The sequence below is a fragment of the Balaenoptera acutorostrata genome, chromosome 14, assembly GCF_949987535.1.
Source record: "Balaenoptera acutorostrata chromosome 14, mBalAcu1.1, whole genome shotgun sequence".
NCBI lineage: Eukaryota > Metazoa > Chordata > Mammalia > Artiodactyla > Balaenopteridae > Balaenoptera > Balaenoptera acutorostrata.
In genome coordinates this window covers 79,977,091-79,995,943 of record NC_080077.1, presented here as the reverse complement: position 1 = coordinate 79,995,943, position 18,853 = coordinate 79,977,091, and the positions used below count along the sequence as shown (strand labels likewise).

Genomic DNA, 18,853 nt, shown 5'->3' with positions numbered 1-18,853 from the left:
TGACAAAGGAGGCAAGGATATACAATGGAGAAAAGACAGCCTCTTCAATAAGTGGTGCTGGGAAAACTGGACAGCTACATGTAAAAGAATGAAATTAGAACACTCCCTAACACCATACACAAAAATAAACTCAAAATGCATTAGAGACCTAAATGTAAGACCAGACACTATAAAACTCTTAGAGGAAAACATAGGAAGAACACTCTTTGACATAAATCACAGCAAGATCTTTTTTGATCCACCTCCTAGAGTAATGGAAGTAAAAACAAAAATACAAATGGGACCTAATGAAACTTAAAAGCTTTTGCACAGCAAAGGAAACCATAAACAAGACAAAAAGACAACCCTCAGAATGGGAGAAAATATTTGCAAACGAATCAACGGACAAAGGATTAATCTCCAAAATATATAAACAGCTCATTCAGCTCAATATTAAAGAAACAAACACCCCAATCCAAAAATGGGCAGAAGACCTAAATAGACATTTCTCCAAAGAAGACATACAGACGGCCATGAAGCACATGAAAAGATGCTCAACATCACTAATTATTAGAGAAATGCCAATCAAAACTACAATGAGGTATCACCTCACGCCAGTTAGAATGGGCATCATCAGAAAATCTACAAACAACAAATGCTGGAGACGGTGTGGAGAAAAGGGAACCCTCTTGTACTGTTCGTGGGAATGTAAATTGATACAGCCACTATGGAGAACAGTATGGAGGTTCCTTAGAAAACTAAAAATAGAATTACCATATGACCCAGCAATCTCACTACTGCACATATACCCAGAGAAAACCATAATTCAAAAAGGCACATGCACCCCAATGTTCATTGCAGCACTATTTACAATAGCCAGGACATGGAAGCAACCTAAATGCCCATCAACAGACGAATGGATAAAGAAGAAGTGGTACATATACACAATGGAATATTACTCAGCCATAAAAAGGAACGAAATTGGGTCATTCACAGAGACGTGGATGGATCTAGAGACTGTTATACAGCGTGAAGTAAGTTAGAAAGAGAAAAATAAAAAGCGTATATTAACGCATATATGTGGAATCTAGAAAAATGGCACAGATGAACCAGTTTGCAAGGCAGAAATAGAGACACAGATGTAGAGAACAAATGTATGGACACCAAGGGGGGAAGCGTCGGGGGCGTGCTGGTGGGATGAATTGGGAAATTGGGATGGACGTATATACACTAATATGTATAAAATAGATAACTAATTAAAAAAATAAATAAACTTAAGGAATCATACTAGGGACAAACCATATCTACCTGTGATGACATTTTAGTGTACTTGAAGAGATGCTATTTGATTTTACTTTTTCTTAATATATATATTCAAGTTTTCAAACTCTTTCTATCTATATGGGAGGGCGGGCATCAGTCAACAGAAATACCTAGATTAGTAAACTCTGCATCTACCCTCAAGAATCTCTCCCTTCCATTAGTGAGTCAATAATAAATTAAAAACAGTTTGATGACTGGTAATAGAAGCAAAGTGCGAGATAGCCCAGAATGGGGGTGATTTCCCATCCCTGGGGAGAGCAGCAAAGGGTTCACAGAGGATTTTGAAGCAGGGTTTGCAGAATCAGTCCGTCTCTGGGTTATAGTAGAAGCACACACCAGATGGTGGGAACACCTTTTGCAAATGCATGGTTGCCTGAATTAGTTTGGTGTGTTTTGGTAAACCATAAGTGGTTTAATATTGCTTGCATGTAAATATGAGTGAGGATGGAGGTGCAACTGGAATAGTGGCAGGGGTGTTTTGCGGGCCACGCTGAGGAACTGAGAGGACTCTATCACGTAAAGTAAGGGAAACCTTTGGAAGGTGTTATGGTTGTGATCAAACTAGTATTTTAGTGGGGTGATTCTCATGAGGGCCGGTCCGAGTATGGTCTAGAACAGGGCGGAACTAGAGACAGGTAGATCAGTTAGGCAAGCGTATTGCATTCATCAGGGCAAGAGGTGGTTATGGTGGAAGGAACTAAAGAAGGACAGACTCAGAACTGGCGCCTAGATATTTGGTCAAGTACTATTCTGGATGCATCTGTCCGGGTGTTTATAGCTGAGATTAACATTTGAATCAGCAGACTGAGCAAAGTGTGTTGCCCTCCCTGGTGTGGATGGGCCTCGTCCAGTCTCTTGACCTCCTGAGTAGAACAGAAATGCTGCCTGAGAGAGAAGTCCTCCTGCCTGACTGGTTCTGAGCTGGGATGTCTGTATTTTCCTGCCTCTGGACTCAAACTGAACTGAAACCTTGGCTCTTCTTGGGTCTGGAACCTGCTGAATTTCAGACGGAAACTCACACCATCAGCTCTCCTGGGCCTCCAGCTTGCTGACTGCAGATCTAGGAATTTCTCAGTTTCCATAATCACGTGGGCCAATTCCTCATAATAAATTTACTTCCTTGTCTCTCTTTCCACCCTACTGGTTCTGTTTCTCTGGATTGTCCTGACGTACACACGTGCAGAAGGTAGAACCAACATAATGTGGCATTGCAGTGTGTGTGTAGGATAGGAAAAAGGGGGGGGTGGTGAGGATGGTCCCTTTCCCCAGGCCTGGTGACTGGAGGAACAGTCCTGCTGTCAGCTGACATAGATAGTATGTAGGAGAAACATAAATTGTGTTGTTTGTGTGTGCAGAGTGTGAAGATGACTTGTTCAGTTTTACAAACACAGAGTTCATGGGGTTTGCAAGGTGTAAAGATGCATTTTAAACAGCTGGTTCTTTTATAAATGAAGTAGGAACTGTGGAAATGGATGAGAAAAGGCATGAAAAATTGATGTGGGTGTGAATATTTTGGGGGGGCAGCAGAATATATATTTACTGTTCAAGGGTGAGCATTTCTAGGGCAGGATGTGTGGCAAGAGGGCACTGGCTCTGTTTTGTTAAGTGTGCTTGCGATCCTCTCTGAAATGGTGAGTGGATTAAAGTGGAAGTTAACAACTGCAAGAAAATGGAAGAGTTAAGGGTCCAGTAAAGTGGAATAGAAGGTCTGTGGGATCCAGTGTATGGGAGAGACTATAGAATATTTTAGGCAGAATCTGTAGTTTTAATAGCTATCTTATTTCATGTACTTTTGTATATGGCTTCACACTTCAGCATAATTTAGACTCTTGATATCTCTAATCATTTAACAATATAGATAATATTTGCATTTCATATGTACTGGACTGTGCTTGATCAGTTTGTGTGTGTGTGTGTAGTTTATTTTCTCTTTTAAATCTAATAACACACGTGTTAATTAGATCATATCCAGTGACTTGGAGGGAAATTACAGTCCTCAGTCCCTTCAGCCCAATAAGAAGTTAAGAAAGAAGCATCATTTGACTTCTGCTTTACCTTTTAATCCCTCCTGGAACAACAGGAATTACAAAAAGTTGCAGGAGCATGGCTTCATTTTCTCTCCTCTCCTTTGGGTATGATGCTTTGTTAGCCACGCTTTGCGATTTATGTTGAGAAAAGTCATCCAAGCAAATGAGTGAAATCTGATTGTGGTTATTATGTAAGATTCATTTAAAGAGACAGGGATCTTTTCTGTCTCCATGCTCTGTGTTACCGAAATAAGGGTGGATATTTAAAAATCTTGTTTTATGAATAAATATTTCATTTATGACTATTGCAAGATTATAACCTGTTAATATATTCAATATCACTGAAAATGTTTAATCCTCTCTAGGAAAGCTTTTTCCCCCTGTTTGTCTTTTCCATTTTATAAGAATATATACAATAGGAACATTTGCCCACTATTATCTACTTTATTTAGTAGGCAGTGAGGGGTTTCCAACCTGAAAGTGTTGGTTTCCAGTGCTAATGCTGTTTGCATTCTACACAGTTTCATCACTGAGGACAAATAGAAGAGGAAATTAATTGGTTATTGGTTACCAGAAGTAGTAGATACTATAAAAAGTAAATTATTGGCTTTTTGTTAGCAAGTACTCTGAGACATTATCAGTTATTATTGGAATAACCATATTCTTTCTGTCTGCCTTTCTATCTATTCTGTTTGATTTCTCTTATCTGTGTATGTAATTGTCACGGTTTGGGGTAAGATCGTGGTGCACCGTGAATATTGAGGGGTGAGAGGAGGTCTGTCTCAGCCAGCAGCAGGTTGTTGCCCTAAGCATTTCCCCTGATAAGGTGTCTTCTACAGATGATGACATTACTCAGTGAGGGGACCACAAAGATGACAAGAGACAGGACTTCTGCCATTCAGGAGCTCAGAAACAAGTGGATAACATATAGAAATTGATGGGGACTTCCCTGGTGGTACAGTGGTTAAGAATCCACCTGCCAATGCAGGAGACACGGGTTCGAGCCCTGGTCCGGGAAGATCCCACCTGCCATGGAGCAACTAAGTCCGTGCGCCACAACTACTGAGCCTGTGTTCTAGAGCCCGCGAGCCATAACTACTGAGCCCGTGTGCCACAACTACTGAAGCCCACGTGCCCAGAGCCCGCGCACCGCAACGAAGAGTAGCCCCTGCTCACCACAACTAGAGAAAGCCTGCGTGCAGCAACGAAGGAAGACCCAATGCAGCCAAAAATAAATAAATAAATAAATTTATTTAAAAAAAAAAAAGAAATTGATGGATGCCATAGTGGAAATGTATAGAAGCTGGTATGGAAACACACAGGGCTCTGCCATGGTTGGAAGGCCTTGAAACAGAAGGCTTGGTTTTCCTTGCTCACTGTGTGGCTTTTCTCAGGCCTCTTCATCAAGTTGAGCCTGTGTTTATGTCCTTTTTGGTAAATTAGGGATAACGGCATACTTCCCAGGGCTCCTCTGAACAACTGAATTATTCCCTGGAGCTACTTTGTAAAGTGAAATGTGAATATAGATTCTTTTCTTCGATTTGGTAGCATGACTTTGATACTGTGAGCCTCGATGTGTAACACCTCCTTGTGGTCCTCTCCTGTGGAGCCCTGAGCTCCTTTAGGGCGCTGAGAGGCTGCTCTGCATGTGGTCTCCACATTGTCATCCTCAGCATATGGCCTTATCCCTCGTTTCTGAGGACACAGAAACAAACCAGAGAGGAAGAATAGTACTTGGTTTTGTGTATTCCTATCACCAGAGCCCATGCGTGGTTAGAACTACTCCCTTCAAATTTGCACCTGTGAGCACCTGGAGATGAGATGGCATGATTATTACTTGCCCAAAGGCAAACCAGTGAGGAGTGAGTGAGAAGCAGAAACAAGAAAGCAGCTTTTGCTTCCCAACTTAGTTGTTGGGAGAATTCATTTTATGAGTCTTCCCTGAAATCATCACCTGTGAAGTTCAGCTTACTTTGCTGGAAATTTGAGTAGGTTAATAAAATATTTAAACTTATGTTCACTTTCTTAGTGGAGAACCTTTTTGAATTTTGTGAAAGAAATATGTAATCTACCTGAATAATTACCATAGTACCCCCTGTTTTACTTGTGTGAAGAGTGAGATGGATGTCTCGAGAAGTTATTTCAAGTGTTTTTCCTTGCTCCTCAGAAAAAGAAAGTGTCTGTTGGCTTACAATGAACATGTTGTCTGCCTGTTTTAATATAGAAATAGCCACATGTCATTAAACATGTTGCTGACGGTCCACTGCTCTGGGTACCATCACATTTGGGAATTTGCTGCATCACCTGCCTAACTTGGAGTACAGATACTGTAGTGATAATTCCCAAGCACATATTTGCACATTTGTAGTGGTCATAGTAGACACTTCTTAAATGAATGCACGCTAAATTAAAGCTTAATCCTCTGATTCTGCCTCATCAGCTTCTCATTTTACTGAAGGAAAAAAGAGCAGTAAATTAGATAGATTTCCAATTTATGGCGGGGCAGGGAGAGGATGCTGCTTTTGCCATTGTTCTTATGTCCTGTTCAACTAGTGTCCCCCATCTCCAACTTAAAAAAAATTTGAAGAAGACTGTTGGGTGAGATCTCCTTTAACTTCCTATGTGCCAGGGGTATTTTTACATCCCTGTACATCCTCATCCTATTTCCTTCAGCCTGGGGGGGGTGGAAAAACTCATCAGTAAGTGCAACCCATCCACTGGTCCTCGACTCCGTCTCCTTCCGCCTGCTCCCGAGTCATGCCCCACCTGTTTTCTCTCCTGCCTCCAGCTTTTGCTTCTCCAGCTTTTTTCTTCATAATCTATAATTGCTCGTGTTTCTCCCAGTGTGTCCGGCCATGTTTGCCTGCAGTTACTCTCTGTGTTAAGCTGTCCCGATCCAGGTCCTCAGAAGCCTTCGCCACTCTTCGCTGTCTTTGTGACTTTCCCCATCACTCTTCGGTCCGCTCACTGTGGCTTCTGCCCACCACCCCGACTGACCAAAGCTGCTTTGGACACGATCGCTGGTGATTTTCTAGCTGGTAGTTCCGACATGTTTTTTTAGCTCTTTATTTTATTGGACTTCCCTCCTGCGTGTAATTCTCCTTGAAACTATTCCCTAGCCTTTCATGACACTGTTGTTTTTATTCTTCTTGTACCTCTTTAATTGTTCCTTCTCTGTCTCCCTGATGATTGTCTTTTCTCTACTCAGCCCTCAGGTTGATGCTTCTCAGGGTCCCTCTTGGAGCCTCTGCTCTGGTCACTGCTCATTCTCTCCCCGAGTGGTCATTACCACTTTCATCCTTCCAGATCCCACCTGCACACTGGTGACTCCTAAAATGTAGTTTCAGTCTAGACCTTTTCCCCATCCTTTGGCTCATGTGGCCAATTTCCAGGTGAATATCTTCACCTAGATTTCCTCTGGTTGCTTCCAAGTTTACATGACCAAGACTAGCTTCTCTTTGTTTCTCCTAAGCCATTTTTCTGTTTGTATTTTTACTGATCAGTGGGTAGCACCATCGTCCACCCGGTCACCTAATTCAGAATCACGGGATGCATTTATTCCCACTCTACTCTAATGCCTGTCAGTCAGTCAACTGGCTTCCCTTTATGTTTCCTTTCCAGTCTTCCACTGTAACTGCTTGTTTCATTTCTCTCATCACTTGATATCAGGACTGATAGGGGTGACTCTGAACTCATCTTTCAGTGTCTCATTGGGTCCTTCTCCAGTGTGCCCTTCACAAAGCCCATAGAGTGACCTGTGAAATGAAAATATGACCACTTCACTTTCCTACGTTATACTGTTTATTGTCCTATTCCTGCTTCCACTGCTGACATCAGTATTTCTCAAACGTGGTTGCATAGATATATGCATGTGCTGTAGAACATTCAGTGAGAATGTTGTGTGTACGTTTTACTGATAATCATTTTACAAACAACAGCCTTTTTGTGTTTACGATGGCATCTGTCACAGAATGATCTAAAGTTACTAAGTTAAGCCTGAACTGCAGTATGTCTCAGCTGATGTCAGAAAATTCTGGTGGTTATATATATAGTTTCAAGGATCTGTGACATACACACACACACACACACACACACACACACACATAGATATAGATAGATACACTTGAATAATTATAAATAAGTACACATACATATATACATTGTTTATATATTTATTTTTGTATGTTAGGTATGTGTGTGGGTATATAGATAATTTTTCCAAATTACACTCAACTCTATGCTCTACATATAAATTCTGAGGTCCTTAATATCTCTTTTAAGATCTTTTGTGACCGGCCTCTACGTATTTCTCCAACTTAATATCTTGCCTTATATTTTCTGTAAAAGGAACATGAAACTACTGGTGGGTCCTTATATATACAGTACTTTTCTTTTCCTTCTTAAGTTGTGCTTTTGTGCGTACCCTTTGGTAGATGGAATTCTCTTCTCTTCCTCCATTCCCCCAACTTTTAAACTTGGAATTCTTGCTTATGTGTTATAAATTAGTTCTATCATCACTTCTTCCAGGAGGCATTGATCTAACTGGGGTGGGCTGTTCAGTGTTCCTCCTATTTTCATAGTGCCCTGAGCATATCTCTATCTTACATACACCTGTTGTTTTGCAGGTATCTGTTGGAATCTATACCAGACAGTGACCTCCTTCAGGTTTCGTGGTCTCTCCTCTGTATCTTTCAAGCATGGCCTTGACTGGGAGATAGTGACTTGACAAAACATGGGTGAATCATCTGTGCTTTCTACCAGATAAAGACCTTGTCTGCAGTCAGTCTAAGCAATTTCATTCACAGTTTCTCCTCTATCAATTTTTATACTACTGCTTTTCAAATGTTTAATGCATATTTCATGCTTCATTTAGTATTTTAAGTTAGAAAAATCAATGTCTAGTTTTTATATGAAGAAATGTTAGGGACTTCCCTGGTGGCCCAATGGTTAAGACTGTGCTTCCAAAGCAGGGGATGCAGGTTCGATCCCTGGTCGGGGAACTAAGATCCCACATGCTGTGCGGTGCAGCAAAAAAAAAAAAGAAAAAAGAAATATTAGATACAGAAAGATAACACTTCTGTTCCTTTCTCTTTCAGGAGGTCCATCTTCCCAGTTGCAGGCTCAGGAACTTAGAAGTTCTGAGAACACTTCGACTCTGCTGGAAGATTCTGGGTGTGGTTTATCAAACGATCAGAGAACTGAACCTTCAGAGATGACCGAGCATTCTGGGGAGAGCTGCATCTCCACCCCCTTCCCACCACTGCCCATTGTGAACAGACCTTGTGCTCCTCTGGAAAAGCCTCTGTCTTCTCACATGCAGTTCTTGCAACATCTGCTTGGGCTGAAGACCTTGACCGAGTCAGAGAGTCTGAAAACTGACTTAAGCCACTTTGAAAACGCCTCTTCCACGGTATCCGATTCTGTTTTTCAGTTGCTGGATGGCTTGATCACTTTTTACCGAGAACCCAAACTTCCTTGTTCAAGCTTTTGGATCAAAGCTGTGGATACTTTAGCTAGACTGATCAGTGATTGTAACTTATCTAACCATATTCTTAAAAAGTGTTCCAAGAAGTTGGAAGAATTTGAGAAGACCCTGGTACAGGTTATTTTAAGGAACAGCCATATCAATCGGGTAAGTAATACATCTTTTCTATGTGTGAAATACCATGTCAGTAGTTTGGGTGAGCACGCCCACTGGGTAGTGCCTGTTGTGGTCCCTTGGCCTCGTGGCTCAGTCTCCAGTTGGACCTTGTTTTGCAGCCATCTGGAGTTCTGACCCAGCAACATCTGCTTGGGTCCTCACGATCCAGCTGTGGCCTTTGATTCCACAGCTTTGTTCTCTCCATAGATGCCTGTGCTTCCAAGCTTATGCTTCTCCACTTGGAGTTACCTTCCCTGTTTTTCATATTGGTATCTTTGGATACTTCTCTTTTAAAAAAAAAAAAAATTATTATTTATTTATTTATTTTTGGCCGTGTTGGGTCTTTGTTGCTGCGCGCGGTCTTTCTCTAGTTGCGGCGAGCGGGGGCTACTCTTCGTTGCAGTGCGCGGGCTTCTCATTGCCATGGCTTCTCTCATTGTGGAGCACGGGCTCTAGGCACGTGGGCTTCAGTAGTGGTGGCACGTGGGCTCAGTAGTTGTGGCTCACGGGCTCTAGAGCTCAAGCTCAGTAGTTGTGGCTCATGGGCTCTAGAGCGCAGGCTCAGTAGTTGTGGCTCACGGGCTCTAGAGTGCAAGCTCAGTAGTTGTGGCTCATGGGCTCTAGAGCGCAGGCTCAGTAGTTGTGGCTCACGGGCTCTAGAGCGCAAAGCTCAGTAGTTGTGGCACACGGGCTTAGTTGCTCCGCAGCATGTGGGATCTTCCCGCACCAGGGATTGAACCCGTGTCCCCTGCATTGGCAGGCGGATTCTCAACCACTGCGCCACCAAGGAAGCCCTGGATACTTCTCTTTTGTTTTCCCCTGCCTACATTTACTTCCTACTGCTCAAAAAGTCTCAATGCTTTTCAAAACACCACTTATACTTATTGTTTTCCAATCTGTAACGTCTATGACCATTAAATTCCTCAGGATGGATTACCTGTACTGTATTGAGTTTGTTCTTTTTCTGGCATTGACTAGCAAATGCTTGGAGGTCAAAGACTGTTTTTCTCTTCTGTTAGAATTTCCCTTGTAAGTGGCATAATACCTCATGGACCCACTGCAGATGTGGGTTAATTGAATACATTGGCTGAGGAACAGATACTATATGGCATTGTTTTGGTTTTTGTTTTTCTTTTTTACTTAACATGGCTTAGAAAAGTTGACTCGGGGATTCTTTTCTTACAGGTGACATTGAAGTAACCTGAAGTTGTTTTGTTGTTTGGCTCTTGAGACATAATGGAGAGTTTCTTTTTGGTATTACTTTCTATCTTCTTCACTATCTGATCCTTTGGGATGGTTGTAAATGCCTTCATATTTTAATCTTTTTTAATTGACTACTAAAAATATCAGAGGAGACTAAAACGTCCATTTAACTTATTTACTACATTTCATTGGGTAAAGGTTCACAAGGTTGTTGGACCTTGTTTTTTCTGATACCTCTCTGTCTCGTGTTTGTTCCCAGTGTCATTATCTAATGCTCAGAGTTTTTGTACAATATCGGCTTTACCTGAATTTTCAAAACTCTGACAAAATTGAAGTAATAAGCTAATTTGTTGCATATCCATCGGTTCTTCCCTTCTCTATTAAGGTATGATTTGATCAGTATTATAGAAAACTTTACAATTAAGCTTTTGGCATTTTGAAAGATACTGAATTTTCTCTCTAGGAAACTGAAATTTTTTTCTACCTAATATGGTCAATCAGGAATTAAATATCAGATTTTCCATGGTATCTATCTGAGATATATAATCAGCTTCTCAGCCATCAATAAATACCTCAAATACTTAATATTCCTAAATCTGTTTTTTTTGCATATGTTTGCTTTCTTCTTTTAAAACTACTTTAAACAGGTTTTGTGTGACTTGGAGCCTTCCAGATACTAGCATTCATATTCCTTATCAGTTACCAGATGATGCAAATATTTTTTCAGTCTAGTCTTTCTCTCACTGAAGGATTGGCCTACACAAGAGTAGAGTTGGGAACTGTATGTATAGAAGAAACTTGTGATGGTACACGTGGGTCCGAAGTGTATTTTCATACCATTTATCATGGTACAAGCCATTGTTGAATAGTTGGTCAGCAGTGGAAGAATGAGTGAATGAGCGGCTTTGTTTTTTAGCCAATATCTAATTGTTATCTTAGTCCTGTGTCTGTCTGGGAAGGTTAAGCTGTCCTCTGCTTGCAGTTACCTCTACTTTTCTTGGAGAGGTCATTGTTGCCATTTAGAGAAAGCAGCATCATAAAATTGCTCACTGCATTCACAGTTAGGATGATGGTTCATAAATAAGTTTTAATGACTTTATCTCTGGGGATTTTTCTTCTCCCCAGCAAAAGCATCTTAGACTAAATCATTCAAACTTTTGTCGTTATTACTACCATCATTATTATTATTACCATTGTCATCTTGTTCCAGATATGTTCACAAAACTTCTTTAGTAGAAAAATTGACTAACAATTGCTCTTTATAAATGCTTTTCTGTGTTTTTTTAGCTTTCCTTGAATAATAAACAAAATCTCAAGAAAGAATATATTCTGACATGAAATATAGGATAGCTCCTACTATTATATTTTTTATTGATACTATTCTTGATTTATTAAAACAAAATATCCTAGTTTAGGGGAAAAAAGTACTTCTTTTGAAAAATCTTGTTTCTATAGATCAGAAGTGTTTAATTAAATTATACTGGTTAAAAATGTGAGCCCTGCTATTGATGTCATTAAATTGAACCTATGTTTGTGCAATGTGATAGGAAAAGGGGTGGTATGAATACTTTAATATTCTGACTGAGGGATTTCATGTATCTATAATTCATGTACAGTCAGGTTTTAAATAAAATATAAATATTCAACAACATGTTCTCAACACATTCAGTAGTAAAATTATTCTGACCATAACTTAGTCTTTCTTTAGTGATACCAATAAGAACTTGGTATCTTTCAAAATCTTGAGGTCATCGTGGTGAATATCAGTTATATTAGAGCTGTATATACATATATATATATATATACACACATATGTTTAAGAAATAGGAGATTGAAATGAGATATCTTAGAAATTATTTTGAGTAATTCTCTGATACTAGCTTGGTTGAAATTATTAATAAGTTTAGGGGAAAATATATGATTTGTGATTTTTTTTAGATTTGGATAAATCCTATTTATTTTTGTGCTTTTTTTTAAGGAATTTATATCATGTTTATTTAATAACAAATTTTTTAGGAATTGTTATCTTAGTTCCATGTCTGTATTATATTTTTAGGATAACCATTAGGTAGGACTTGAAGGTATAATCTATAGTGTGACATTTGACAGGCATGGAAGATATATGTCTTGAAACCAGATGGGTTCCAGGGGTCTGCACTGGGCCTGTTCTAGGGGTCTTGGGATGCAATGGTGACTTAACTTGGGTTGAACTGTCTTCTACTTACAGGCTCCAGTATGGCATCTTCCTCATTCCTCTGGGTACTTGCTTGCGGTCAGGAAGGTTTCCCTTTGAGTTATTAAATGCCCTTTGTTTGACTGACAAACTGACCTTTCCTATACTTCCAGACTTCCAAATGTGTTTATTTCTATGATTAGAAACAGCATGAGCTAATCCTAGCATTGTATGGCCACCTATTTCTACTATCATGGAAGTTTAACACTAGAATGCTTATAGTTCTATTTAGATTTTGCAGTGGTATCTTTGTCTTAAATTTTCATTTGTTTTAAAGAGATGGGAATGATTATATTAAGTTAAATATCAAAACCTATAGTTATCATTGAGCTTTTTAGATATTTAGCATACATTGCTAAATCTTAGAGACATAATAATGAGTTACTTAGAACAGATATTCTTCAGATTTCTTATTTTTTTAAACCATAAAACAACTCTTGGACATACTAGTTGTGAAATTGAAAAAAAATACTGATTATCAAACAGACATTAAATTAGAATCTTTTGTATGTATGGTAAGCAGAATAATGGTCCTCCAGAGATGTCCACATCCTAATCCCTGGAGCTTGTGAATATGTCACCTGACGTGACAGCAGGTGGATGGCATTTCAGGTTGCTTATCAGCTGACCTTGGGATGTGGTTTTCCTGGATTACCCACCTGGGCCCAGTACCCACAAGGGTGATTGTAAGTGGAAGAGGGTGGCAGGAGAGTCAGTGTCCAAATCAGAGAGAATTTTGAAGATGCTATGCTTCTTGCTGTAGAGGTGGAGGAAGGGGCCGAGAGCCAAGAAATGCAGGCTGGAGAAGGCAGGGAAATGGGCTCCGCGAGGATCGCAGGCCTGCCAGCCCCTTCCCTTTGGCCCAGTGAGACCCCTTCAGACTTCTGACCCCCAGAACTGTAACGGAATAAATGTATGTTCTTTTAAGCCACTAAGTTTGTGGTGGTTTGATACAGCAGCAACAGGATGTAATAAGCTGTGCTTCCCATTTTTATACGGTAACTCTGTGAGATACGTGTGGTTGCCATTCTTGTTTCCATTTGAGAGATAGGAAAGCTGAGGCTGAGAAAACTAGTGAGCGGTGCTGTGCGCACCAGCCCCTCGAACGCGCATGGCACGTGGCTGTGCTTGCTCGCTGCCTTCTCTCTCCTCACGGTCCTCAGATCCGGAAGACTGACCCAGATGTCTGCAGGTGTCACCTACAGAGTCCTCTTCCCACCTGCTGCCGGCTCCCTGATGCTCATCCCTTCCTGCCAGAGTCCTGACTCGTCTGACCCTCGTCTGATCCCCCCGTGGGGGGATCATCGCGGCCCGTGGGGCTCTTTCCTACGGCCTCATCCAGCCTCTTTTGTCTTACCTGTCTCCATTCCATCCTAAACCTTCTTCACCCGGTCAGGCGGACGTGTCTGTGGTTGTCCGAGGGCTTGCTGTTCTGTCCCCGCCCTCTGCTGCAGGACCTGCCAGGCCCTTCTGCTGTCCAGCCAGTTCCACCCGGCTTTCCAGACGGGGCTTGAGGATCAGCTCCCTGGAGAAGCTTCCCTCGTCCCCTGCCTCCGTCTCCCTTTCCTTTGGCTGATTAAATACGCTTCCCATGAATTCACCGCAGCGCACGTCTCACCGTGCAGGGGCTCCTGACTCCGATTTATCCTCCGTCAGAATCCAGTCTCCGGGCCAGTGCCAGGCTGTCCTCGCTCCGTGTCCTCAGGGCTCCATGCGGTGCTTGGTGGGGTGGGTTTGGGGGTCTCAGTGTAGCTGGTGCAGGTGGGGTCTAGGCTCCTCACGTGGCCTTTGCTCCCATAGGGGGCTGGGCCGCAGTCTTTTCCTGTGGTGTTTGGCAGCTTCAGGGAGGTTATCTGTAAAAGCTCTCCATCTTGCTAGGCTGCCCCTTTTCTGTCCTTTGGCTAGGAGAGCAGACTTTTATTGTTGTTGTTGTTGTTTTTGTCTGTACCCATTGACATTTCTGGGTTGTTGGCTTTTTTCGTTCCAAATGTGGGATAAACGAGACAAAAAGGAAACCAGATCTATTTTTTGTTTTTTGAGGAACCTCCATTCTGTTTTCCATAGTGGCTGCACCAATTTACATTCCCGCTTTTCTCCACACCCTCTCAGTCCCACTCCTGGGCATATATCTGGAGAAAACCATAACTCGAAAAGATACGTGCACCCCAGTATTCATAGCAGCTCTGCTTACAATAGCCAAGACATGAAAACAACCTAAATGACCATTGGCAGATGAATGGATAAAGAAGATGTGGTATATATACACAATGGAATATTACTCAGCCATAAAAAAGAATGAAATAATGCCATTTGCAGCAACATGGATAGACCTAGAGATTGTCATACTAAGTGAAGTAAGTCAGACAGAGAAAGACAAATATCATATGATATCACTTATATGTGGAATCTAAAAAAAAATGGTGCAAATGAACTTATTTACAAAACAGAAACAGACCCACAAACATGGAAAGCAAGCTTATGGTTACCAAAGGGGAAAGGTGGGGAGGGATAAATTAGGAGTTTGGGATTGACATATACACATTACTGTATATAAAATAACTGATAAGGAACTACTGTACAGCACAGGGAGCTATACTCAGTATTTTGTAATAACCTACAAGGGAAAAGAATCTGAGAAGGAATATATATATATGTATATGTACATGTATATATATGTATAACTGAATCACTTCTGTACACTTGAAACTAACACAACATTGTAAATGAACTATACTTCAATTAAAAAAAAAACAAAACAAACAAAAAAAAACTAAGTAATTACAGAAAAAAAGGAAAAGAAAACCGGAGAACTCACCACCTAGTCCTTCCTTTGGTCCTAAGGTTCATAGCCTGTCCACCTGTCAGTCTTCTTGGGTGTGTTTTAAATATAATGCCTAGGGTTTTTAGTACTTAGTGAGAGGATGAGAGATACACAAGTCCACTTTCCAGAAGTGGAAACCTGTGAATGTATTTTTAAAATATGTACTATTCCATATTATAATGACAAAGAGCTAGCCCTCTGTCCCACCCGAGACCACCGTGGCCAGATGTGTACTCCTGTTCTGCCCCCACTTACACCTGTGCTTTTAAACAAAAGGCTTATGCTGCTATATCTCAGGTTATTTTCTTTTTTATCTGTTCACTTTTTATCATAGAAGACAAAAATTTATGTCTTATGTGGCTGCTCTCTTCCAATCATACGCCTCAGTCATAGTTTTGTCATAAGTTTTGGTTAAATAAATATTACATATTTATATTATTATAAATATGTCGTGATGTATTTGTATTATTATAAACATGCCATGACGTATTTGTATTATTATAAACATGCCATGGCGCATTTGTATTGTTATAAACATGCCAAGACGTATTTGTATTATTATAAACATGCCAAGACGTATTTGTATTATTATAAACATGCCATGACGCATTTGTATTATTATAAACATGCCATGACGTATTTGTATTATTATATGTTACTTCATATTTATATTATTATAAATATGTTACTGTATATTTATATTATTATAAATATGTTACTGCATATTTATATTATTATAAATATGTAATTTTTAACACCAACACATCTAATATACAATGGTTTCATTTCCTTTTTTTACAGCTTTTTTTTTCCTTAGGATTTTTTTTTCCACTTGCTTAGTTTTCTGCATACCTATAATTGATGCATCTTTCAGATACTTTGACAGGGTTGTAAACATCCTCTCAGTATGGCCAAACAAATTAAGTCATTTATCAGTTCCATCTTTTATTTATGTTAAGATACACCTTCTGGAGCCCTTCATCTTCCTGTTCTCATCTGGGCTGAGCTTCCTGTGTCTCTGATCAGATTTACTCCATGGACTTCTTTTAATCACCACCCTGGGAATTCCCTTTGCTGCTTTTTTGTGCTGTGTCTCTGAGTCCCTAGATCTCATATATTCCTTTCCTTGGTTTATATCTTCATTTAGGTGATGCACATTGTTTACGAGCTCACTTAGAATGGATTCCTGGGATGTAACCTTTAAAAATATTTGTTTGCTTAAAATATTTTATCCCAACTTTAAACTTTATTGGTGGATTAGGATAGATTTTTCTGGTTGGAAATCATTTTTTCCGTATAATTTAAAACATTTTTCTACTAACTTCTGGATTCCACTGTTTCTAATCAGATTTCCAGTGTAATTCTGATTGTAATTCCTTCAACGTGATCTATCCCTCAACCTCGCACACCCGCAGAAGCACTTAGGATCTCTCCTGTTTCCATTGTTTCGTAATTACAGGATGGTGTGCCTCAGTGTGGGTCTTTTTCTTAAGTCCTTGGTGGGTCTTTGAATTTGGGATTTCATCTTTCAGTTCTGAAAAATTTTTGAATAGTTTTTCTCATATATTTCTGCCTTTTATCTTCTCTGTATCCTTTTCCTAGAACAGTTCTTGGTCTGATCCTCTAGATTTCTTATCTTTTTTTCTTGTACTGTTTATTCTTTTTCTTTTTCTCTTTCCTGGGAGATTTCCTAAATTTTTCCTTTAGCCATTCTATTGAATTTTTATTTCTGCTGAAATATTTTTCATTTCTATGAGTTCCTGTTCTCTTGATTGTTCCTTTTCATAGCCCCCAGTTCTTGTTTAATATACAATAATGTGTAAAACTTTTATATTTTCCTTGTTCCCTGCTTTGCCTCTACTTTCTTCTGGTCTTGATTTCCCCATCTCAGTTGATCACTGTTTTTCATATTTGAGGCTTTCCAGTGCCTTGAACTAACCTGGAAAGATGGGCAAGATTTAGGAGGGCCCCCTGAAAGATAACTTGGGGGAGGTATGCCAGCTGCTTGACGAGAGGCACTGAGGCAGGGGGAAGCTTGGAGAGCCCTGGAACTGCTGCAGTCTGGGGGGTTCGGTTGGAAAGGAGTGGAGCTTTGGAAGACATGTGCCTAACGTGATAAGAAGGTCCAGGTAGTGAAGGTTCTTGTATTGTTTTGTTAAATACTTGAGTTTCTTCTGCAGCCCTGAGGTATAAGGTGTACAATTTAAAATCGTGTGCACAATTTTGTGTGTAGGAGCATGTGCTTTTTTTCCTAGGAGGGCGCTCATCCTTTTCATGTGATTCTGAAACGATGCTGTGATCCCCAAAGTAAACAACACCTGGGAAACCATTGAGACTGACTTGCACACCCCACCCAAATAAATACCTCAAAACATGGCTCAAATCTTACTTCACTCATAAATTCTTTCTTATCAATTTGATCCTGAAATGGGCTCCTCTTCTGAACTTCTGTAGTGATTGTTGTCTACATAATTCACTTTTCAGTTTGCCATATGCTGTATTATTTCAGCTTATCTAGTATGGCTTGCATTTTTTTAATGTTTTATTAAACCTGTCAAATGTTTTTATCACAGAGATTAACAGCTTAGGTTAGCATGCCCAAAATTTATTTACTAGCGCTGGCCTTAGATAACTGATATCGAGTTCCACATCTATAAAATGGAGACAGTAAATGTGATTACTTCATAGGGCTGTTGGGAATATTCAATGAGTAGATGCAGATGAAGTGCTTATTAGCATAGTATCAGGTATCGTATGCTGTCCCGAGGAAGGGCCATATCCTGTTTTCTCTACTATTCCTGATATAATGCTGAGCTCATTCCAGGAGCAAAATGAAGTATTTTCTGAATTGAAAATAAGAGAATGAAAGTAAATGACAAGTTATGCTTCATATACCCCATATGCTTAAATACCATCTTCTGTCTTTTGATCAAATTTTTCTGTGTATAAAACCTTCCCAAGCAGCAGCTCTCTCTTACTGACACTGTAATGACATTCCTGAAGCACCCCCATGTACTAGGCAGCAGGGCCTCATTTTGTGGTGTCACTAACTCCCCTTCCAATGGCCACGGCTTCCCGCTGACCGATGAGCTTATTAGCAGGTATCATGGATTTTTCTTCCTATTTTAATTATAGAAAATCCATTGTAGGGACTTCCCTGGTGGTCTAGTGGTTAAGACTTTGCCTTCCAATGCAGGGGGTGCAGGTTCAATCCCCGGTCGGGGAGCTAAGATCCCACATGCCTTGCAGTGAAAAATATGAAACATAAAACAGAAGCACTGTTGTAACAAATTCAATAAAGACTTTAAAAATGGTCCACATAGCGGGGAACTTCAAGGTGGCGGAGGAGTAAGATGTGGAGATCACCTTCCTCCCCACAAATACATCAGAAATACATCTACATGTGGAACAACTCCTACAGAACATCTACTGAACACTGGCAGAAGACCTCAGACTTCCCAAAAGGCAAGAAACTCCCCACGTACTTGGGTAGGCAAAAGAAAAAAGAAAAAACAGAGACAAAAGAATAGGGGCTGCACCTGCACCAGTGGGAGGGATCTGTGAAGGAGGAAATGTTTCCACACACTAGGAAGCCCCTTCACTGGTGGAAAAGAGGGGTGGGGGTA

The 18,853-nt window shown here is 40.3% G+C and overlaps 1 protein-coding gene across 1 annotated transcript in view; it reads left to right on the top strand.

Annotated features, from left to right (window-relative positions):
- The window catches only part of MEI4 (meiotic double-stranded break formation protein 4), a 219,838-nt gene that overhangs the window by 65,978 nt on the left and 135,007 nt on the right, over window positions 1-18,853 (top strand). The window contains exon 3 of the mRNA XM_007167979.2: window positions 8,426-8,961. Within this exon, the coding sequence (XP_007168041.2) occupies window positions 8,426-8,961 (536 nt within the window). The remainder of the gene's footprint in view (window positions 1-8,425; window positions 8,962-18,853) is intronic.